The sequence below is a fragment of the Aotus nancymaae genome, unplaced genomic scaffold, assembly GCF_030222135.1.
Source record: "Aotus nancymaae isolate 86718 unplaced genomic scaffold, 86718_ANA_hifiasm-v0.15.2.pri h1tg000077l, whole genome shotgun sequence".
Taxonomy (NCBI): Eukaryota; Metazoa; Chordata; class Mammalia; order Primates; family Aotidae; genus Aotus; species Aotus nancymaae.
In genome coordinates, this window is record NW_026988492.1 from 10351765 (window position 1) to 10376126 (window position 24362).

The 24362-nt window shown below is 36.2% G+C and overlaps 1 protein-coding gene across 11 annotated transcripts in view; it reads left to right on the plus strand.

Annotated features, from left to right (window-relative positions):
- ARHGAP21 (Rho GTPase activating protein 21) overlaps positions 1 to 23724 on the plus strand; it is a 127933-nt gene extending 104209 nt beyond the window's left edge. For 7 of the 11 annotated variants that reach the window (XM_021665426.2, XM_064368594.1, XM_012450138.3 and 4 more), the window contains 17 exons: positions 212 to 370; positions 511 to 613; positions 3636 to 3672; positions 5863 to 5988; positions 7005 to 7289; positions 9613 to 9677; positions 10040 to 10176; positions 10740 to 10882; positions 11600 to 11755; positions 11848 to 11926; positions 12446 to 12519; positions 12596 to 12685; positions 15610 to 15735; positions 15917 to 15958; positions 16269 to 16374; positions 18268 to 18299; positions 21234 to 23724. In XM_021665426.2, the coding sequence (XP_021521101.1) occupies positions 212 to 370; positions 511 to 613; positions 3636 to 3672; positions 5863 to 5988; positions 7005 to 7289; positions 9613 to 9677; positions 10040 to 10176; positions 10740 to 10882; positions 11600 to 11755; positions 11848 to 11926; positions 12446 to 12519; positions 12596 to 12685; positions 15610 to 15735; positions 15917 to 15958; positions 16269 to 16374; positions 18268 to 18299; positions 21234 to 22928 (3455 nt within the window). In that variant the 3' untranslated portion in view covers positions 22929 to 23724. Of the gene's footprint in view, positions 1 to 211; positions 371 to 510; positions 614 to 3635; positions 3673 to 5862; positions 5989 to 7004; positions 7290 to 9612; positions 9678 to 10039; positions 10177 to 10739; positions 10883 to 11599; positions 11756 to 11847; positions 11927 to 12445; positions 12520 to 12595; positions 12686 to 15609; positions 15736 to 15916; positions 15959 to 16268; positions 16375 to 16658; positions 17364 to 18267; positions 18300 to 21233 lie in introns of those variants that run through there. The other 4 variants (XR_010339548.1, XR_010339547.1, XM_064368598.1 and 1 more) reach the window with 3 other exon arrangements.
- The last annotated feature ends 638 nt before the right edge of the window (positions 23725 to 24362 follow it).

Here is a 24362-nt window from a genome sequence, read left to right on the forward strand (position 1 = left end):
TTTTTATACCGTACTCTCAGAATTATTTAGAATTACTAGAGTAATAACTGTAAATCAATTTTTAACAGACTGAATAGGTCATTTAGTGATGCTTTGGTGGTGAAGTGTTACAATTTTTATCAGACCCTTTTAATGATTATTGACTATGAGTTCTATTATTAATAACAATTCGGTCATTGAATATTCTACTGATTTTCTTTTTTTCTTACAGATGAACCAACTAGCCCTAGCATTGATCATGATATTGCACATATCCCTGCTTCTGCTGTTATATCAGCCTCTACCTCTCAAGTCCCCTCCATAGCAACAGTTCCTCCCAGCCTCACAACTTCAGCTCCCTTAATTCGCCGTCAACTCTCACATGACCACGGTATGTCTAAAGGGTGGTTTTGTAAACCGTATCTCATACTGTTTCCACTTAGAATAGTATGATAAACTGATCTTTCCACCATTGAAAGAATTTGGGAACCACTTGTAAATGTCTAAATACCGGATTTTGTTTAATTTCAGAGTCCGTTAGCCCACCTAGCCTGGATGCTCAGCCCACCTCAAAGACAGAAAGATCAAAATCATATGATGAGGGTCTGGATGATTACAGAGAAGATGCAAAATTGTAAGTCTTGGGTGTATTATTTTAAATATTTGTATGTGGGTGGATGTTTAGCATGACCTTAACATTTAAGTACTGAATTTAATGTCTTATGTTTTCTAACTTTGACATTAGAAATGCAAATTAAAAAATAAAGTTGTTACATGGTTACATTAAATTGAATTTAAATCAATAACATACAAACACGGTAGAAAAATATGTTAAATATTCTTACCTTTAAGACCTACAGCCATTCAGTACTAAGACATAATATTACTGTTTTCTTTTGTGTAATTCTAGAACTATTCTATACATAATCATGTATACACAACTTAAATATGCATATGTATGTATTCTAATTATTTTACAAATGACATTGATCTTAGCGATCCTTAAATGTACATAATCCTGCCTCATGCTGTTTCATGATTTTTGAATTTTCCATTGAATAGCTTATTACCATCATATACTTAACCAATATTCTATATCTATATTAATAGACGTTTATATTGATAGAATCTGATGCTATCACAATACTTCATTGACTATGTTTATACGTAGTTCAGTTAGCACATGTGCGAATAAATATAAAACAGGATTCTTACATCAAGGGGTATGTGTATTATTTATTTTTAAAATTTATTATTTTTTGAGACAGAGTTTTGCTCTTGTTACTCAGGCCAGAGTGCAGTGGCGTGATCTTGGCTCACTGCAACCTTGGCCTCCCAAATAGCTAGGATTACAGACATGCACCACCATACCTGGCTAATTTTGTGTTTTTAGTAGAGACAGGGTTTCACCATGTTGGTCAGACTGGTCTTGAACTCCTGACTCAGGTGATCTACGTGCCTCAGCCTCCCAAAGTGCTGGGATTATAGGCATGAGCCACCATGCCCAGCCATATTTTTTATTTTAATATCTATTCTTAATTGCTCTCCGTAAAAATTATACCAACTCACATTCCCACCAACAGTACACGAAAGTCTTTGCTATTATACTCTAACAGTGTATTGTTTAGCATATTATAATGGCATATTGCATTTTTAATTTGACACTTTCTTATCAGTTGAACACTATGTTCTATATTTAAGATATATTTTTTGTGAACTGGTGTTTTATATTTTTTGGCCATTTCCTATGGATTCTTCTGACTTCTGCATCCTTTTTATATAAAGGAAGCTAACATTTTTCTGTGATGTGTTGCAAGTCTTTCCTAATTCAGTATTTTTCATTTTTTTAAACCATGCAAAAATATTTAAATTTTTTCTGTGGCTATATTTAGGAAATATTTTTGTAGCCTTTGAATTTTGAGTTGTATCGAAAAATTCTGTCATTTCTCCAGAATTATAACAAAATTAGAGAAGTAAACACATTTTGTTTTTTTTATACTTATAACTTTGACTTAACTGGAATTGATTTATTCTAATTAGTGAGCTAGAGAGACAACTTTATATTCTGATATCTCTGTTGTCCCAAAAGCACCTGTTGAATGTCATCCTTTGCCACTGTTACATCATCTTTATTATATACTAAGTAGTACATATTTAATTTTATTTTGGGGCTCTATTCTGTTCAGTTGATTTATCTGTGTATTAATGTACACCAGGTTCTATTGTGGTAGTTTTATATTGTCTTTCTTATCTGATAAGGCTATTGTCCATCATTAATTTAGTTTTCAGAATTCTCCTGGCTATTTTTATTTTGGTATTTGAACCTTAAAATCAGACTTTCTAGTTCTTAAATTCTCATGTACATTTTCATTGACACAATGATTAATTTATAAATTGACATCTTTATGATATTGAACTTTGTGTCAAATAACTGTTTGTCTTTTTGGTTATCTTTGCATACAATATTCTGAGGGTTCCATTTGGTTTTTGTTTGTATTCCAATAAAATTAGTTCTTTCTGGAGCAGCTACTTGAGGGAGGTTTGTGTGAAGCTAGCAGGGCCTATATCCAGGCTAGCAGGAATTTTCCTAAAGGTACAGGTTGATTTGTGAGCTGTTTTGGCCTTTACTTCTTCCTCACTATATCAAAAACTGCCTACACCAACTACACACTGTTTCCTGCAAAGATGGCAGGAGTATGTTTCCTCATTCTTCTCTGATACTCCATGGTAATAAACGAGGCTCCTGTTACCAGCTTTAGCATGCTATTTTCCATTGTTCCAAACAAGGATGGTTGGTTTCACTCTCTCAGAAATTAGTGTACCGCACTTTTCACATCTGCAAGTAATGGTGTCCTCTTCTTTCTTCCTGTATCCATTGTTTACTTCACTGCCATTAGCCACCCTTTTTTGTATAGCATAGTTCAGAGTTATAGAGCCTCCCGATACGGTTCAAGATTGAGTTTGCATATCTGTTTGATTACATTGTTGTTGGGGAGGTGGTTTCTGAGAGAACAGTGACATCTTTGGTAACATCTTCTAAGTTTCTTAAATGAATTTTGAGTTTCAAAAAATGTATTGTTCCTTAAAAAAAGTTAAATTATTTTTGACTAATTAACATGAACCTGTCTCTTGAAGCACTAAGCCTTTCTGTGGCAACAGTTGTCCTCCTTTTTGAAAGCAATCAGAATGTGGGTTGAGCACAAGAGTGAGGGGCCAGGACTGTCCCTGACTGCGCCCTTCCTGCCACATTTCTAGTTCAGGGTATCCGCCAGCAGGATGAGTGAAGATGATAGGGGGTGTCTCCCTGAAGCTGGCTGCTGATGGCAACTGCTTACTGATCATAATTAACATCATGGAAATCCTTAATATAGCATTGCAGCTATGGTTAACTAATAATATAAAACCCAGTATAAGAAAATCCCACACTTGAAGCAGAAATAATTTTAATTACCAGATCAATTAAGAAAGTTTTAAATATTGAGTGGAAAGTTTAAGAATTTATATAATTAGCTTTTTTTCACTTCCATTGAATAATGGACATTTAACATAGTAATGAAATGTCAGATTATTATGGAAAGATTAATGGTAATATTAAAATTATTCTTACATCTTTAAGATTTTTTTTGTACTTATTGAAAATATTTTTTTCCCAACAGGTCCTTTAAACATGTATCTAGTCTGAAAGGAATCAAGGTTGGTATTAGAGTGTTTCTACTTACCTTAGTTTATCTCTTCATAGAGAAGTACTTTTATCCAGTAGACATTTAATAAATATTAAAAACTTTTATTCTGTAAGTATTGAGTGCATTTGGAAAATATTACGTATAACATGTTCTAATTTCTAAACATATTCTTCAAGTATTTAATACTCGATACACCTTGTGCTGATTTTTCTGACTTTAATCAGTTAAAGGCCAGAAATGCAACTACCCACAGTCCTTTTTGTATTCTGTTTTATGTTTTTCTATCCCGGAAATTATTTCGTGCCTTCCTCCCTACATCCCTCACCGCAGCCCACCCCGTCCTCTCTCTTCTTCCCTTCCCTTCTACCTCATTGAAAACATAGAAACTATTAGATAGGAATTTCCTTATTTACTATCTCCAAAAATATCAGTTTCCTGCTTTTTCAACCTCCACCTTCCAGGTTCAAGCAATTCTCATGCCTCAGCTTCCCAAGTAGCTGGGATTACAGGGACCCACCATGCCTGGCTTAAGTTTTGTATTTTTAGTAGAGATGAGGTTTTGCCATTTTGGCCACGTTGGTCTTGAACTCCTGACCTCAGGTGATCCGCCTACCTCGGCCTCCCAAAATGCTGGGATTACAGGTGTGAGCCACCATGACCAACCAGTCTCTTGCCTTTATACCTACACTTTCTGCCTTCCTTTGGATTCTCTTGCCTCTCACTTTCTCAGTGCACTTCTGCACAGTCACCATTTTTCCAGTGACTCGTCAGTGTTGTATGCAGCCATGTTCTATTTCCTACATTAAATAGAAACCTCCCTGGAATCCACATCCCCCTTTATTTACTACTTCTTTTCACAGCAGAACTCCTGGAAAAAAACTATAGTTTCTGCTTCTCAGCCTACACACATCAGAACGGCACTGCCATTAAGGTTCTGAAACTAATGGTTAACTTTGGTTTTTACTTACTTGAACCCTTGGTGATATTCAACACAATTTCTGGCTCCCTTCCTGAAACACTTTATTCTGCTGGCTTCCATCTTGCCACACTTTCCTGCTCTTCCTTCTGACTTGAAGACTGCTTCTCCATCCCCTTTACAGGCTCTTCTGCTCTGCCTAATATCTAAATGTTGGAAGGCCCAGAGCTTACTCTGACCCTTCTTTACCCCATTTCCTCAATGATCTTAGGCAGAGGTCTCCCAAAGTTTACATGGCTATCCTTGACCTCCTTCCTGGACTACAGCTCATGTTAGCTGCTGCTATCGTTTGGATGTTTAATCAGCAACTCAAGGTTTACGTGACAGTTAGACCCCAGTTACCCCCAGACCTCATTATCATTTAGTTTTTCCCATCTCAGTAAGTTCCCTTCCATTCACCTTCTTGATGAAGCCAGTTATCTCAGAACTAGCCTTGTTTCTTCTTTTTCACTCTCCCTTTATCAATTCCAGACTACCTGAATCTTCCTGTCTTCACCTATGCTGCTTTAATCCAGCTGCCATCATCTCCCACCTGGATTCCTGTAGTTGCAGCCCTTCTCATGTTTGTCCCTTTAGAATCCACTGTCGACAGGGTACTGAGAGTGAGCTTTGAACTGGTGTACCAGTTACTCCCCCGATTCATCACTTAATGCCTCTTTCACGCTTCCTACCACGGCCTAAAAGACCCTTAATGGTCTAGAATTAGCTGTTTGTTGATCACATTAATCAGTGAACAGTGAAAGTGATAATGATATACAGTCATTAACTAAACATTCTCCCAAACTTCTCTTCTCTCTGACCTTTCATGGCTGGCTCATTTGTCCTCCAGATTTCAGCAAAATATTTCTTCAGAGAAGCCATGCCACAGCATCACCAGTTTATAGCTGCTTCTCAGCCATTCGTTATTGCATCTTGCTGTTTTCATTCTTCAAATGACAAAAATCACCAACCATTTTCTCATTTTTCACTAAAATGTGAACTCATGAGAACAGGAAAATTATAGCATTTGTTATTTCTAATGGTTTAAAAAAATTCATTCAGATGATTTAAAAAATGATATTTCACGTTTTTTAAATGAGACAAAATTTTTAAGAATATAAAGTTACGATTTTTCAGCAATAGTCCTTCACTTGAAACATTAGAGTTTCCACAAAGCAGTTTCAATGTGTAAATATTTATAAAGGAAAATGCTGATATTGTACTGTTTCTTGGTCTATTTTGTAGATCCCAGACAGCCAAAAGTCATCAGAAGACTCTGGGTCCAGAAAAGATTCTTCCTCAGAGGTCTTCAGCGATGCTGCCAAGGAAGGGTGGCTCCATTTCCGACCCCTTGTCACTGATAAGGGCAAGGTAGTGTGTTTTCTAAGCCACTCTGAATGTCAGAAATGCAGGCCCTGACAAATAAACCATGAAGCTTGTATATATATAAAATGGCACCATATCCACATTAAAGAGTGAAAAAATCATTTATAAATATATTTTTCTACATAAAGAAATATTCCTTGAAAAAATTTTAATTATTGCTTTAATACTTTTAGTCCTGTGTATCAGTACATGTAGAATATATTGTCTTATGTTTTGGCAGTGTAAGAAAGAAAAGTATTTAAGAAGGAACTCTTGCTTTTCTTATTCATTAGCCATGGGCTATCCCAGAGTAGTCCTTTAGGAAGTGGCAATTCAGTTTCAAATTTTTATGTCTCTCTTCTCAGTTTTTTATTTTAAATTGCTTGTATAACTTTGTTTTGTTTTTAAAATACTGAGTTAAATACAAAAATAACAATATATGCATCAAGTAGATTGCAATAGAAAAAAACTTTGCCATAAAAGTGTTCTATAATATTTGAAAAGCTAGCATGTAAGAACATTTTAATCCTGTCAAAAGAGTTTAAAATTTTTAAGAAAACTCACTTTGGATGTGGATATTGTTGCTTAACCATATAAAGTTGATGAACTCTGTTAATTTGTGATTTATACAGTTGTTTGAGAACTTCTGCAGTGTTTATCATTTGTGTGCTCTAAGACTTAAGTCTTTCACTCAAAAGGTTTTTTGGACTGATTTTAAATTTTCTGTTCCCTTACTGTTTTAATATATTTTGGTACATTTATTTTCTTTGAATTGCTTTGTTTATTTTGCCTTCCAAAGTAAAGTTGGGATTTTACTGTCCTTGACTTCAATATTGCCTAACTCGGTTTACGCTCCACAATTTTTATCCTTCCTCTCCTCACAAATATGTAGTCATGTAAATCAGCCACCTGCTACCCTAGGTATATGTAAGTGCAGAGGAAAGGTGTTGCTTAATGTGCTTGCCCTGTCACAAAGATTTAGGCAAATATTGACTATTCATGAACTGTTGCATGTTTTCTAGCGAGTTGGTGGAAGTATTCGGCCATGGAAACAGATGTACGTTGTCCTTCGGGGTCATTCACTTTACTTGTATAAAGATAAAAGAGAGCAGACGACTCCATCTGAGGAAGAGCAGCCCATCAGTGTTAATGCTTGCTTGATAGACATCTCTTACAGTGAGACTAAGAGGAAAAATGTGTTTCGACTCACCACATCCGACTGTGAATGCCTGTTTCAGGCTGAAGACCGAGATGATATGTTATCTTGGATCAAGACGATCCAGGAGAGCAGCAACCTAAACGAAGAGGTGGGTGTTCAAAGGAATGCTGGAGAAATCTGACCCTTTCACAACACTTTCTTAAACAGATTGAAGGAATGTGATATATCATTTTTATAAAAAATTAGTATATGCGATTTTCATTTGAAACAGTTCATGAAAAGGAAAACTTAAACGTACCTATTTTATATTAACATATTGGAAAATTACTATCACTGAACTAGAAAGATAGGTTATTCATATATTCTGCATACCTTCTCAGAAGCAATGAACTACACACAGGATACCTACATTCCTAGTCCTGGTCCTTTGTGACCAAGTTATTGCAGGTCCGTTTCTGTTTTTCAAGGACAGGATTGTCGTAGGGCTTAAGTTACAGTAAAAATGTTTATCAGTATAAACAACTATATAAATGCAAAGTGATACTGGTGATTTTTGTTAATGGAATTGTACAGTCAAGAATATGATATAGCCTACTGTCATACAATAGTTAGTTTCTAAGAAAACTTGCATTTTCAAAAATCATGTTATAAACCAGCTTTGCTTTTTCATGCAGAAGAGTGTTTAGGGATTTGAGAGTTTCCCACTTATGATCAAGGTATTTTTACAGTAGGAATTTCAATAGTAAAGATAGTTTTTAAAGAATATATAACTTTAAAGAATATATAACTATAAACTTTATTAAGCAAATCTAGTAATGATGAAGTCAGCATTTGCTCAAGTATTTTCTTGTTTTTCTTCACTGTGTTCTCACTTTTCATGTACATTATTATAACCAAAAAAGGGGCACAAAGTTCTCTTATAGTACCCCGGAATGCCTATATTAAATGTAAACTTATGTAAATTATGTTCTAATTTGGTCATTTCCATTGTATCCAATTCAAAGTATTAAAATGTACACTATAGGAAAAGTGTGCTTTTTTCCCCTGGTAGTTTACAGTCTGCTTTATTTGTGGTTAACACCAGATCTTTATTAGTGCAACTTATGTTGTACAACTACCCTTTATAAAGAGAGCATCAGACCTGAATTTTTGCAAAATAAACAGGGAGAATAAGAACTTAGATGGTGATTACAGCTTAAATAATAGTTCAGAGGAGATCAGTGTAACAGGCACCTACTATGTGTCAGGCATTCTCTCCGGCAGTAGACTGTCATTGTTAAAACTCCTTCAGATGACTTGTTCTGTGACACATACATGGCAGTTTTTAGGATTGAATGAAATAATGCATATGAGGAATGCCTGCCAGGTAATAATACTTAATATGAGCTATTATCACCATCTAATCTTAAGACACAGGTAAACAGTATTTTTCCCAGTTTTGTAGATGAGAAAACAATAATTCACTGAGCACATAAGCATATGGCAGATACTATTTTAAACATTTTACATGTATTAATCTCAGCAACCATATGAATGTGTCCTATTATCACCACCACAATTCTACAAACAAGGAAACTGTGGCAAGGAGAGACTAAGTAATTTCCCTAAGGTCATATAGTGACTTAAGTGTCACATTTAACTCCAGACAATCTTATTCTAGATCTTAATTGTACAGTCTCTCAGCTGGTAAATTATTAGTCTATTTAACTTCAAGATCTTTTTAAATTCAAGATTACTTTACTTCTGTATTTAAAGATAGTATTCTTTGTAAACTATTATCATTCACTATAATCAAAATGAGGCAAGTTAAAAAAATTGAGAACCGAAGTCAGTATCAATGTATAATTGGAATGAATAGAAAAAAGGCATCACATTATGGTTAACTCTGGATTTACCATATAGCATTTTATACAAGCTAACTCGCAGAGCTTAAAAAAACAAGCAAATTTTGAGCTTTTCTCGTTTGATACTCTAACTGCCACTTGTGATACTAGCTGATACTTGGTTTTACTGTCTTTACAAAGTCGCCACTAACAAATTCTGGCAATCTCTTTCCATCTTTTATCCTCCTATATTATTTTTATTTTTTAAAAAAATCAATTACATGTACATTTTTAAAATGCTTATCATTGTTTCTAGTATTAGAGAAAAACTGGCTGCTTCCTAGTCATTGATTTTAAATGAACAGATCAATTCAATAAGTATTGAACACTTGTTACTTGCTGGTACTGTCCTAGGTAGTGCATGGATACAGAAAAGAAACAAAACCCTTTGGCAATGTTGGGAGGCACTTGGAACATTTGTCACATGGTGATGTTGAATAGAAGCTTTGAAACAGCTCCACTGAGAACAGATGATAGTGATGTTTATGTTGAATAAGCAAAGCAGTACAATAGAAAGCCTCAAAAAAGTAGGGATCACTTATTTATGTTTAGAATTGATTTTCTAATTTTACTTTATTTATTCTATAGGACACTGGAGTCACTAACAGGGATCTAATTAGTCGAAGAATAAAAGAATATAATAGTCTGATGAGGTGAGAATCCCACCTTACCTACAGTTTATTTGGAAATTAAATCAGTATAGTCATCCCCCCTTATTTGCAAGGATACATTCCAAGACCCCCAGTGGATGCTTGAAACCATAGTACCAAATGCTATATACACTTATATTTTTTTCCCTTATAGTAATGGGCGAATAGTGTATCCAGTGTGGATACTCTAGACGAAAGCATGATTCTCATTCTGGGCGGGACTGCATGAAATTCAAAGATTTTGAATTGTTTATTCCAAGAATTTTCCAGTTAATATTTTCAGACCATGGTTGACCACGGGTAGCTGAAACCGCAGATAAAGGGGAATTACTGTAATTGTTAAGAAATGTCATTTCCTTCAACAGCAAAGCAGAACAGTTGCCAAAAACACCTCGCCAGAGTCTCAGCATCAGGCAAACTTTGCTTGGTGCTAAATCGGAGCCAAAGACTCAGAGCCCACACTCTCCGAAGGAAGAGTCGGAAAGGAAACTTCTTAGCAAAGGTATTGATGTTAGCTTTCTAACAAATAAATAGGATGATTAAAAATTGGCATAGTAGAGGTACATTTAAGTTTTCTGTGTCATTTCTACTCACCCGGGCCCCATGTTAACTAGCTCAAAGATCATGATAGGCGTGGTCTGGGCTCATTGGGCCTTCCCTTTGTGAGGCCCAAGATACCAGTTTCATTGTAAAGACAAAATGAAGGAAAATACAAACAGTACTTAAATCAGAGACATTACAAATTTAAATGACTTGGAGGATTCAGGTCCTATCATTTTGAAATAAAACTATTTTTCCCTTTGTTGACGTCTCACTATAAAGATGACACACTCATTTTTATTTATTTATTTATTTTTTGCTGTTTTAAAGAAAATTGTAGCACACATTATAAAAGAATGAAGAAGTTATACGAAAGAGAACATAATATTTTTGGTTAATTTAGGATGTATTATTTATATTACAGGACTTGGAATTATCTAAACATTGATAGAGTGTTTTTAAAGTCCTGATTTAAACACTTGTTTTCATTTTATATGTTGTTTTATTTTGGATGGCAATCGGAAGATGATACCAGTCCCCCAAAAGACAAAGGTACATGGAGAAAAGGCATTCCAGGTATCATGAGAAAGACATTTGAGAAAAAGCCAACTGCTACAGGAACGTTCGGTGTCCGACTAGATGACTGCCCACCAGCTCATACGAATCGGGTAGGAGACACCAACCCACCGGATTTCCTAAAGTCATTACTTTGGTTGTGATTACAGTGGAATCTGAGTATACAGTCTTTCAGACAGCAGAGACTGTCAATCTATTTTTTTCCTCTTTATAACAGACCTTAGTTTCCATAAGTGTTTCTGGCCTGTAAGTGTGTGTTGCAATCTCATCTGTAATACTTCTTTTCTAATGTATTGACTCTGAAATTGAATAATTAGTCAACCATTAGGAATGTGTCTGAAATGATCGGTAAGAATTCATCTTCAAATTGTGTTTCTGCTTTTAGCATCTTAGAACAAGGACCTGATTAAGAAAGTATAATAAATGTAAATGTGTCTGCATATATTTAAAACATCCATGCTAGGATTCATATCATGAATTGATTGATGTTACTCTTTCCTCCTCTTTTCTTGACTGTCTCTTTATTCAGCTGAATGGTTTCCACATTCTCCTTACCTGTTCTTTTTTTTAGAGTGTTATCTCTCTGGGGGTCCTCCTCTTTCTATCTCAGTCTATTCATTCTCTTCTTACTGTCTCAAATATCTCTTAGAGGTTTTATCTATTCCCAGATCTGTAATGTCTGTATTCTGTATATTGCATAACAGCAATTTATGTGTTTCCTTTTAGATGAAAGGAGCATTTTAGCTGTGATATACAACTACTAAACATTTGTGCTGCATTAAATAAAATGTTTATTTCTTGTTTTGCAGTATATTCCGTTAATAGTTGACATATGTTGCAAATTAGTTGAAGAAAGAGGTCTTGAATATACAGGTATTTATAGAGTTCCTGGAAATAATGCAGCCATATCAAGTATGCAAGAAGAGCTCAACAAGGGAATGGCTGATATTGATATACAAGATGATGTAAGTTTGCTTATTTTTATTTGAATAACAGATTTTTTGCCCTTTGGTGGTACTGACTACAAAAATACTGTATTTCTATTTTGTACACCTAGAAATGGCGAGATTTGAATGTGATAAGCAGTTTACTGAAATCCTTCTTCAGAAAACTCCCTGAGCCTCTCTTCACAAATGGTGAGTTAAATCCCGTGAAAGATACCAGATGAAATGCTTCAACTTACAATTATTAGAAAATCATAGAATATTAAATTGAACCAGGAAAAAATGTCTTGGTCAAAGGAGACAGGAGGTTTTGTTTAGCTCTCCCTCATATATTAAAAACATAAGAGTTGTTTAGGTTCAGTAAAATATGTATTACCTTGTTCAGACATGTTTGCAGCCAAAGTAATATTATCGTTTCCAGTCAGAAGTCTTCCACATAAGGTGCAATAAGTAGAAAAATGTTTTTTCAGTCAAGCGAAATATTTAAATGCCATGTAAGATGCTTTACTAGATATTGTTGGAGGGTTGGGGAGGAATGGACAGGCTGTGTAAATATAGGGTGGTTCCTGCAGGGAACTTAATTTTAGAAATTTACATCTCAAAGACTTATTTAGAAATTTTTCGCACGTTGTGGTTTAAAATTGAGCCTTAAAGGGAAACAATTCATCTAAGCAATTTAAGATAAATTTGTTATGTCATTCTTGTTTTCAGATAAATATGCTGATTTTATTGAAGCCAATCGTAAAGAAGATCCTCTAGATCGTCTGAAAACATTAAAAAGACTAGTAGGTATTATTTTATATTTTGGGGATACAACTAATATTCAGTCTCTAAATCCATCGTGAAAATAATATGTTTCAGATTCACGATTTGCCCGAACATCATTACGAAACACTTAAGTTCCTTTCAGCTCATCTGAAGACAGTGGCAGAAAATTCAGAAAAAAATAAGGTATGTAAAACGCATATTGAAGAAATGTACTTTTAGTGGCTTTAGTTTAAAAGATTTACTTCATGCTAGATAGTTAACAAAAGGTGTATAATTGAGCATCAAACTGGGTAAGTCCTTCTTAAGATTGCTCTTAAAATACTTCTTTTATGGTTATCCAGTAAGAAAAATGAAAAAGAAATTTTACTTCTGATTTTTTAGCTGTATATTAGTATTTAGAAGAGGTAACATTGCATATGCTGCAACAGTCAAAAGGGAATATAGACATGAACAGATAAGTCATTTTCTTCCCTTTTAACACCACATTATTTTTGTCAAACAGAACAAAAATATATTCTTTATATTGTCTAATATTCAGTTCACATTCAGTTTTTCTATTAGAGACAGGAAATTGGCCAGACTGGTCTCAAACTTCTGGGCTCAAGCAATCCGCCTGCCTCCCAAAGTGCTGGGATTATAGGCATGAGCCACCGCACCTGCCCCATTCAGTTTTTCTTGATTGTAAAAGTGTCTCTATTTGCTTAAGTCAATATCCACACAAGGTCTACACATGTGTAGACCAAATACACATGGTATTTGGTTGATAGGTAATAGTCTTAGTTTTTTGATGATTATTGCCTAAGTCTTTTACATCATCAGGGATTGTAAAATGATGACTTTGTAACTCAAGACCATTACTTCCTAAAGTCATTTTAATTTCTGGAGAAGAAAATTGAAACACCACAAGCTCAAGAATACTGCTGACGTTCTTTTCTGAGTGATTTTTTCCTTAAAGTAGAGAAAGATTCATTCAGATCAGTTTAGTGGCTGTGCACATTCTGGAAGACAGTTGTTCACAGTTTTAGTAAGGGTGGATTATGAGAACAGTGTCAACTTCTATTACCTGCAAATCAGGAAGCTTATAGCAAGGTTACAGAACTTCCTTTAGATGCTCAATATTCTTCCTAGTGATAGGGCTACAAAATGGCTAGAAAAAAAAGAGGAAAGAAATGGTAGCCTAGACTGTTTGCAGAAGTTCATATAGTAGGAGCCAAAGAGTTCAGTATAATTTCAGCTGAAACAGTCTCTAATTTCAGTTTTTCCTAAAATCTATTACATCAGTCATTCCTCAGTTATGATGAATGTTAGTAAGAGTTACTGAGAAAAGAGTGTTTGATGGTCTAGTTCATTTTGAAGTATTTTATGGAACATCTTTCAATAAAAATAGAATTTATGAATAAACTATTTTACCAGTTTTATATAGGAACCAGCTAAAACTGTATACTCACATAACATATATACATATAAATATTAATGCATGTTATCATTAGTCTAAAAACATTCATAGACAAGAATGTAGTAGAAATTTTACATAAGGCCTTTGAGATGGTAGACTTATGTTTTCTGAGCCACCAACACCAGCATAGATTTAAGAGTAAGATGAGTACATGTTCTAGAGGGAGACCAGAAACATTTCTGTGTGCCCAGTTTTAAGTATACCTTTGCCACACATTGTTTCTTTTTACCAAGCCAACTTCTAGAAGAATTCTGACTTCAACACAATTTCTCCTTATTCCTCTGCCGTGGCGTCATTATGTATGTGCTATGCTAGTTAACATGTAGGTGTGCAGCAATTGCTTCCCCTTTTTTTCCAGTTTGGCTTTTTAAGTTCAGTGGTGATTTTTACCCGCTGGTATGTTATTAGGGTTGATTACAGTTATTTTAAAGACACTATAAGATTTAACGAAGGAAAACAAAAGATCCATCCCTTTGATAATTTTATAATTAAACAAGGAATACAGAATATGGAAATTAGTGTATAAACAGAGAAGTATACAATAGTGAGACATTCAGATCAAAGCAAACCTAACCAAAGAGTTTCACAAGATTGGTTTCAAGTAAAAATTGGTGAAAAATAGTATTTCCAAACATTGGGTTTTGACACATTAGTGATTTTGGTGTACTAGAGGGAAAATCTGGAACCTTTGATGTATCTTGAAGCACTTCTTTTACTTTTCATTTCTCAAGGGAAGAGTTTCTCTCTCTCTCTCTTTTTTTTAAGACAGGGTCTCACTCTGTCACCCAGGCTGCACCCTCAACCTGTTGGATTCAACGAATCCTCCCCCTCAGCCTCCTGAGTAGCTGGGACTATATGCACACACCATCATGCCTGGCCAACTTTTTACATTTTCAGTAGACGTCAGGTCTCACTATGTTGGCCAGGCTGGTCTTGAACTCCTAGGCTCAATCCACCTGACTCAGCCCCCCAACGTGCTGGGATTACAGGTGTGCCTATAATCTTTTGCAAGTTTTTTTCCTTTGACTGTAACATTTTTATCAGTTAATCCAGCTTTGGTAATACTCGTTTTGAACCAAATCAGTTGTTTTCAATCAAAGACTTCTTGGGAAAAAATGAATGCTAATTATGCATCACATATTACCATTAATGCAGGAAAAAAAAGTTTTGTACACATTTGCTTTGAAAATTTTACTAGGCCACCCACTTACGGTGGCTCACACTTGGGATCCTAGCACTTTGGGAAGCTGAGGCTGGAGAACTGCTTAAGGCCAGGATTTCAAGACCAGCCTTGGCAACATAGTAAGGTCCTGTCTTTACAAAAAAATTTTTAAAAACTTAGCCAGGCGTGGTGATGCACACCTGTAGTCCCAGCTACTCAGGAGGCTGAGGCAAAAGGATTGCTTGAGCTCAAGAGGTCGAGAGTGCAGTAAGCTATGATCATGCCACTGCACTCCAGCCTGGGTGCCAGTGTGAGACCCTGTATCAAAAAATTTAAAAAATTTTAAAAAACCTTGCTAGAAAGCATTATTTTTTTAATCTACATCAAAGCCAGTTTTCTGTTTATTTTATCAAAAATCTTACAATGGGAATTTCAGCCTATTTCCTTTAGAAAAATTCTGATATATCCCAATATCATCCTTTCTTTCAGATGGAACCAAGAAACTTAGCAATAGTGTTTGGTCCAACCCTTGTTCGAACATCAGAAGATAACATGACCCACATGGTCACCCACATGCCTGACCAGTACAAGATTGTAGAAACACTCATCCAGCATGTAAGTTCATGCTTCATCTCTGTAAGAAAACTCATTTTTAAGGGCAGCCACTGTTTGGTCAGATAGAATTGGTTCTAATATTTTTCCCTAAGAAAACTACCTTTTGTCTATGCCATCCTCCAAGCTCTAGATATATTTAAAGTCTTGTTTAATTTCTCTTCTCACCCTTTTTAAATTTTAGCATGACTGGTTTTTCACAGAAGAAGGTGCTGAAGAGCCTCTTGTAAGTATTGTCTGTCAGCATTTGTACTGTTTCCTTTGGGACTCTAGATCCTGGCGCACCAACAATGTCAACTTCCTGCTTTGTATGCCATTGTCCGCTTTGCACCCCGGAAGCAGGTCTCTAGCTCAGTTTCTGATCTAATGAATATACAAGTATGGTGCTTATTTTGCAGTTAATTATGCGTAAATAATGTAAAAACATTAAGCATAGGTGCTTTACTCAGTAATGTGTCTTTTACTAAATATTGTTTAAATTTTAAAGAAAGTATCTTTGAAGAGATGATGAAGAGATCTTTGTTTATTAACCATAGACAACAGTGCAGGAGGAAAGCACGGTAGACTCCCAGCCAGTGCCAAACATAGATCATTTACTCACCAACATTGGAAGGACAGGAGTCTCCCCAGGAGATGTATCAGGTAACTCTTGCCTGGGCAGTCTTGACCTCTAGGCTGAAAGCTACATTCTTACAATATGAAAGAGCAAATCAGTCATAGTGAATTGTTACTTATGATTTTTTTCTTTTTCTCTTCCTTTTACTAATAAAAAACCTTAATCTTCCTTTTCCTATTGATCTTAATTATCTTCCAGTGACTCTAATGCCATTGGCAATGCATGCAGTTGTAATGCTTGTCAGAATGGAAATATAAGGGAAATGAGCATGCAAACCACTGTTTTGTTCTTTTTTTTTTTTAATTCACAGTTTCCATGTAATAGTCATCACAAGGTAAAACAGATATATGCTACTGAATATGTGGTTGCTGTGATGGCAGAAAGTATGATCTAGGCTGTATATGTAGTTCTTGAGCCAGGGGTTCTGTTTACAAGCTGCAAGTTAAATCTGTTGAACTGGTAATGGGCACCATTTTCATAAATACAGTGTATTATCTGTCACAGTAAAAGCCAACCTATTTGACATTTATATTCTTCTGTTTCCTATTGCCACCCTAATGCTTGGTTAACTATTAGCTCTTCTAGGCTCTTTTGATGAAAACTTTCTCCTGCCAAACTGTTGCACTAATCTAGCATGTTGTTTTACACAATGTTCTCCCTTTGTCTCTAGTTCTTGTTTTAGTCCTAAAGGGTTTTTTCAGCTCTTACTGACACAGGCAAATCTATACTGATGTTGAACAGGCGAAGTGGGAGGAGTCTATCACACGGTAATGTCACTAGTGGATTCTGTGATGTCCCTGATGGACAGCTGGAACTGTAGGAAGAAGGAGGATTGTTGTCCACACTGTAGCTGCCTTGTCTGCAGAAACCCCCGATTCTTGTAAATGCAAACATAGTTGATCTGTGGTGTAAAGTTTCTCTTAAGATTATTGTAAACAGATCAATACTACTTTCTTAAAAGTTTTTCTGCTGTTTCTTGTTATTTCTGAAGCAGACCCTGAGGAGAAATAGCATGGTATGGTCTACCAGTTCTTAAAGTCATAAAGCATTTAGCCATGTGTTAAAAGGGGCGTGGCATGGGGCTCAGCTCATTAATTCTGAAAATCAATTTCCCTAAAGTTGAAAGATGAAACGTCAAAATTGGTATTATCCTGAATCTTGCTAGCCCCTTCCTACCCTCTTTATAATTGTATAATCTGAGTTTTTGCCAGACAGTAAAATTATGGTCTCCATTTTTCCATTTCCATAATAGCATTTGTTAATAGATAATTGCAAAACTGGTAGCAATTTAACCAAACTAGTCAAAAGGATCCCTGACTGCACTGCTATGGAACTGGGGTCTGAAGCACAAAGATAAACATTATTTAATATAAAACCAAAGTGACCTGGAAGCAGGATTATCCTAATGCCTCTTTTGCATCCATACCCATACAGCATACTGCTTAGAAAATTTAAGTCTGACAAAAATCAACGTAAACACACCAGTATGAGTGTCTCTATTGTATCTAGGGCGGCCAACATTCTTAAAAGTCCTACATTGTGTATCAGTTTCAGATACAGGATGTGGTACATAAAAAAAACATTCTTACACTGTCCCGAAGCTTCTTTATTGCTAGATTTACTATTTAGAGAATCTAATAAACACGAGTATTTCTGTTTTTGTTTAGTACAGGGCTCCTTTGCCATTTCTATCAATCATTGAGCTGGTTCTGCCTACAATTCACAGCATCCTTTCATGGCGGTGGCTTTCTGTGGTGCAGCTTGCATCTTTGTGAGCTCTGACTATCCACTGTGTTCTATTGTTTTGAGTTTTGCTTTCATATTTTGTTCTGTGCCTGTCTTTCCATAAGTTTTGCATTGTTTGTGGAAAGCAGTAAAGATTGACTAATACTGACCATGTTTTATTTAATTTTTCACAGATTCAGCTACTAGTGACTCAACAAAATCTAAGGTACACTGTTTCATACAATTTGAAATGTTTTAGGGGGGAATTGTTTTTTGGCTGATTGTTATGGTTGATATCCAAAAGTGTTCCTGTGTCTCAAAAAATTAATTCCTGAAACAATATATGATAGAAAAATACTGGATTTCGAGTGGAAATACGAATTCAGAAGTTCTTATTCTTCTCATTGTGCAGGTTAGCATAATACAAAGAACCAGGCCATTCTTTAATGTGAAAATTGGGTCCTAACATATACAGAAGTGAATAACTGAAAAAGAAGCTTCCCTGCTCCTTCTCTTCTCCTTCTCCAATAATTATCAGCACTCAGCCAATTCTGTTTCCTCTGCAAGCCACCTGCTTCCCTCCCTCAAGGACCATCTTTACACAAATCCCAAACATAACATCTGTAAATATTTCAGAAGTGTTATGCATTTTTATAGACAGTATAGTCTTGCCTTTTCAGCAAAATCACTAATTTTGTTTTTAGAATATTTTTACACAATCTGTTTCCTCCATTACACAACTTTTTGTGGGAAGTTTATAGTTCTTAGAGAGTTTTTTGTCAAATCAGTGTATCTAAATTTTGCTTTGTTGAGCCAGTAGCAACTAGAATTGTCAGTATTTAAAACTTTGTTATATTTTGTAACAAGATAGGAATATCACATATGTTTAAATAATAATTCTACAAAAATATTTTATCATGTCTCTATTACTTGTGATGTTCATCTTTTTGCTCAGCTTTTTATCTTGAAAATGTTAAACCTACGGAAAACCTGCTAAAGCACCCAAACCCTTTACCCTAGATTAATCAGTTGTAAATTCTGGTGTGGCTGTGTGTGTTATATATGCAAACAAACACACACTTTTTTTCTGAATCATTTGAGATTACTTGTAGAGATAACCCTACTCCTAAATACTAAAGCATGTAAGAGAACTGGGGCACTGTCCTATATAATTGCGGTGTAATTATCATTCTCAGGAAACTAAGGTAAGTACAACACGTTATCATCTAATGTGCAGTTTTATACAAATTGTCCCAGTAATATTCTTTACTTATACAGAAGGCAGTCGGGGATCATTCTTTACATTTCATTGTCAAATCTCTTTAGACTTCTTTAATCTAGAAGAGTTTCCTAAACTCTATTGCTAGCAGAGAAGATTTTAAATCAGAAAGACCTGTTTGAAATCCCTGCTTTTCCTGTCTCTAGATGCATTTTTCTTAACCTGTTACTACAATAGCCTTTTCATCTTAACCATAGTGGTGTTATACCACGCCTGAAATATAATGGATATCCCAGTAGTATAACTACTTACAACGCTTTCTGTAGAAAAGTAATTTGCTCCAACACATACATGATCATAAAGACAGCATAATATACTGCTTCTCACCACGGAATTGAGATGTTTAAAAGTGAATCACTTGCTCGTCCCGGCAAGCTAGAGAGGATGAACATCAAGGTCTCCCAATTCAGAGCCCATTCACATTATCCCCTACAGTTTTCAGTAGAATGTGGAAAAATGTAAATAACCATTAGAAATGTGTGAATAATTAAATCCTTTAAAAACAAAGTTCTATTAATCTGTAATTTCATTTTGGTGCATTCTTTTTGATTGATAGAACAGCAGCCTAAATTTTTACTTTAAGACTTTAAATAGAGCAATTTTAACTTGTCTAAGATTTTTAGGCAATGGAGAAATATACTTTCTGCTTCTCTTACTCACATACCTCCTGCTTGTCTTAGTGTGTAGTAAACCAGCAGTTATTTAGGAACAAATTAATAGATACAATCAAGAACCTATTATATCTAGGTGCAGTGGCTCATGCCTATAATCCTGGCACTTTGGGAGGCTGAGGTGGGAGGATAACTTGAGACTAAGTTCTAGATCAGCCTGGGCAGCATGGTGAAACTACATCTTTTAAAAAAAACAAACAAAAAGAAACTTTTAAAAATAACCTATTATACATAACAAGTAGCTTTCCCACTAACAGTACACTGAAGTGTTTCTGTGGTAACGATTTAATTGTACTTATGTTATTTGATCCTTTCTCCTACCTTCCTGAGATAGGAGTCTCACTCTGCCACCCAGGCTGGACTGCAGTGGTACCCTCATGGCTCGCCGCAGCCTTTACTTCCCCAAGCTCAGGTGATTCTCTGACCTTGGCCTTCCAGGTAGCCAAGACCACAGGCATGCACCACCACAGCGAGTTAATTTTTTATAGAGACAGGGCTTCACCATGGTGCCCAGCTGGTCTCAGACTTCTGGGCTCGAGCATTCTGCCCACCTCAGCCTCCCAAAAAGTGCTGGGATTACAGGCATGAGCCACCACACCTGGCATATTTTTTGAATGTTCTAATTCCGTTGTTACCTTGAGATAAATGAAGATATTACCAACCTGATTTACTTAAGGCAGATCCTTGAAGATCCAGCCTGAACTAATGGAACAACCAGACTTCCCTTATCTCAATGAGCTTATCTGATTACAGATACCACAGATATAGATACTGTTATTATTAGAAAATTGAAGGCAGTCATAAAAATTTAATAACCTATATCAGAATATGATGTTTGACCATGTCACAATATTGTTTAACCTATCTCTTCCCAGTGTTCCAAGTGAAGAATGCCTGAGCACTGTGGAAGGAGGTCAGGTGTTTGGGGGGATATTGATAGGAATTGGCACTAAGAACACACTAATTTCCCTGAAAGGCAGATGTGTATGACCCGTGGATTGGCAGCTAAATTCCACCAGGCAAGAAACTGGACTTATTAAATAAAAATTTGTCTTTGGTATAAGGTTAAAAAAAAAAAGCTAAATTGCATTGTTGATGCTTTCAGAGCTTTAGTAGCTGTAATTTGATAAATATTTTGGAGACAAGCTTGTCAGAAAATGAACTCAGCTGCGTTCTTATGCTCAGAGTCTCTCTTCTCTTTGCTTCCCAGGGTTCTTGGGGATCTGGAAAGGATCAGTATAGCAGGGAACTGCTTGTGTCCTCCATCTTTGCAGCTGCTAGTCGCAAGAGGAAGAAGCCAAAAGAAAAAGCACAGCCTAGCAGCTCAGAAGACGAACTGGACAATGTATTTTTTAAGAAGGAAAGTGTGGAACAGTGTCACAATGATACTAAAGAAGAGTCCAAAAAAGAAAGTGAGACACTGGGCAGAAAACAGAGGATCATCACTGCCAAAGAAACAGGCACTAAGAAAGACCCCAGCACAACAAAAAATGAAAAGGTATCACTCGGAAAAGAGAGCACGCCTTCCGAGGAACCCTCAACACCACACAACTCAAAACATAACAAGTCACCAACTCTTAGCTGTCGCTTTGCCATCCTAAAAGAGAGCCCCAGATCACTTCTGGCACAGAAGTCCTCCCACCTTGAAGAGACAGGCTCTGACTCTGGCACTTTGCTCAGCACATCTTCCCAGGCCTCCCTGGCAAGGTTTTCCATGAAGAAATCAACCAGTCCAGAAACTAAACATAGTGAGTTTTTGGCCAACATCAGCACCATCACCTCAGATTATTCCACCACATCATCTGCTACATACTTGACTAGCCTGGACTCCAGTCGACTGAGCCCTGAGGTACAATCCGTGGCAGAGAGCAGGGGGGACGAGGCAGACGACGAGAGAAGTGAACTGATCAGCGAAGGGCGGCCTGTGGAAACCGACAGTGAGAGCGAGTTTCCCGTTTTCCCCACTGCTTTGACTTCAGAGAGGCTCTTCCGAGGAAAACTGCAAGAAGTGACTAAGAGCAGCCGAAGAAATTCTGAAGGAAGTGAAGTAAGTTGCACCGAGGGAAGTTTAACATCAAGTTTAGATAGCCGGAGACAGCTCTTCAGTTCCCATAAACTCATTGAATGTGATACGCTCTCCAGGAAAAAATCAGCTAGATTCAAGTCAGATAGTGGAAGTCTAGGAGATGCCAAGAATGAGAAAGAAGCACCTTCCATAACTAAAGTGTTTGATGTTATGAAAAAAGGAAAGTCAACTGGGAGTTTACTGACACCAACCAGAGGTGAATCCGAAAAGCAGGAGCCCACATGGAAAACGAAAATAGCAGATCGGTTAAAACTGAGACCCAGAGCCCCTGCAGATGACATGTTTGGAGTAGGGAGTCACAAAGCAAATGCCGAGACAGCTAAAAGGAAAAGCATCCGGCGCAGACATACGCTAGGAGGGCACAGAGATGCTACTGAAATCAACATTTTGAGTTTTTGGAAAGTGCATGAGCAGAGTGCGGAGAGAGAATCTGAACTTTCAGCTGTGAACCGGTTAAAACCAAAATGCTCAGCCCAGGACCTTTCCATCTCAGACTGGCTGGCCAGGGAACGCCTACGCACCAGTACCTCTGACCTTAGCAGAGGAGAAAGCGGAGATCCCCAGACAGAGAACCCTAGCACACGAGAAATAGCCACGACCGACACACCTTTGTCTTTTCACTCCGACATAGGTAGTTCTTCCAGCACCTTGGCTTCAACAAACAGGCCCCTTCTTTCCATACCACCGCAGTCACCTGACCAAATAAATGGAGAAAGCTTCCAGAACGTGAGCAAAAATGCGAATTCTGCAGCAAATGCCCAACCTCATAAACTGTCTGAAACCCCAGGCAATAAAGCACAGTTTCATCCCTGTCTTTAAACTGGGGGGTATGTCCACTCTAGCAAGTAAAAAGCCACTGTTACACGTTCCAGTAACTATGTCAATATTTTCTTGTACCAGAATTGTTATTATTCAGCCTTCATTTGGGCTGGTTTCATCATTTTGCACTGTGAAATAGCTTTACAGTGCATTACTACAGCCAGAAGAACACATATATATATATATATATTTAAAAATATATCGGATAGTTGTATACAAATGAGCAAGGTATTTGTTGCAACTTGCTACATAGCATATACCCAAAAATCACTGAAGAAAATCGCTGGCATTAGTGTGCAGCAAATTTGTTCTTTAGGTTTCATCACTAACAAAAGTGCCTCATCATAAAAATACATTTGGTTTTTAGGGTGCCATATTGTTAAAATTAGATAACTTACATTGAAGAAATGAATGCATTTTATCTGTAACAAATTTCATTACGTTTACCAGTTTTAACACAGGTGGATACAGAACTTCCATTCTTTAGTCATTCCAGGTGGATCTGAGTTTTATATTCAAACTTTTAATACAGTTTTTGAGTTTTGTGTGACTTGAATTTTTAATCTTTCTGTAAAATACGTAACTTAAATGAACATATTAAATGTGTATCTTTTCTTCAGATACCAGATTTGATATAAATGTTGTAACATAGGTGTGTAGATAGTGGATCCTGGATGGAACTGGCTTCTTTATCAAGAAGAATATAATTCTGCATGAGGACTTACTGAATCCAAACCTGTGTCATGCCTGTGTGCATACCCAATTAAACACTGGAAATAAAAATTGTTTTGGTGAATCTTGTATGGCTTGAAACTTATTCTGATATATTTTTAGATGTCATCCATTTATAACTACCTTACGTGATTAATTGGTCCTAACTTTAAAAAGGTACCTACTGTATTTATACATTTCATCTCCTCCTCTTTTTTGCTATTGTGGGCAGATACTCTTACAAATTTACATTAGCCTAACCTCACTCTTGTAGATCAATCGTATTTAACTCTTCTAGGTAAAGTAATGTATGTTAATGACCTTTTTGTGAGTGAAACAAACATAAGTTTGGGAGTCAGTCCAACTCTATACTTCTTCTTAGATATGTGAACTTGAACACATTATTTAACGTCTCTGAATTTGTTTTCTCATATAAACAGTGACCACCTAGTATAAGGGTGATTAGTAGATTTAAATGAGATACTGTTCCCCATACAGTACCTGCCACACACTAGTTTCAAAATAGATCAAAGCTGTGGTTGGAAGTAACGGTTACAAAAAAATCTCAGACCATTAAGGCTGAGGAGGACCTTAACAGTCATCAAATCCAGAGACTCTCAACTGTCAAACCTGTTAATTTTTTCTCAAAAGTATTTTGAAATTTCCCCTTTGTCATCATAAAATGAAATTCCTAACATACTTGAACGTAACTTTATATCCAGT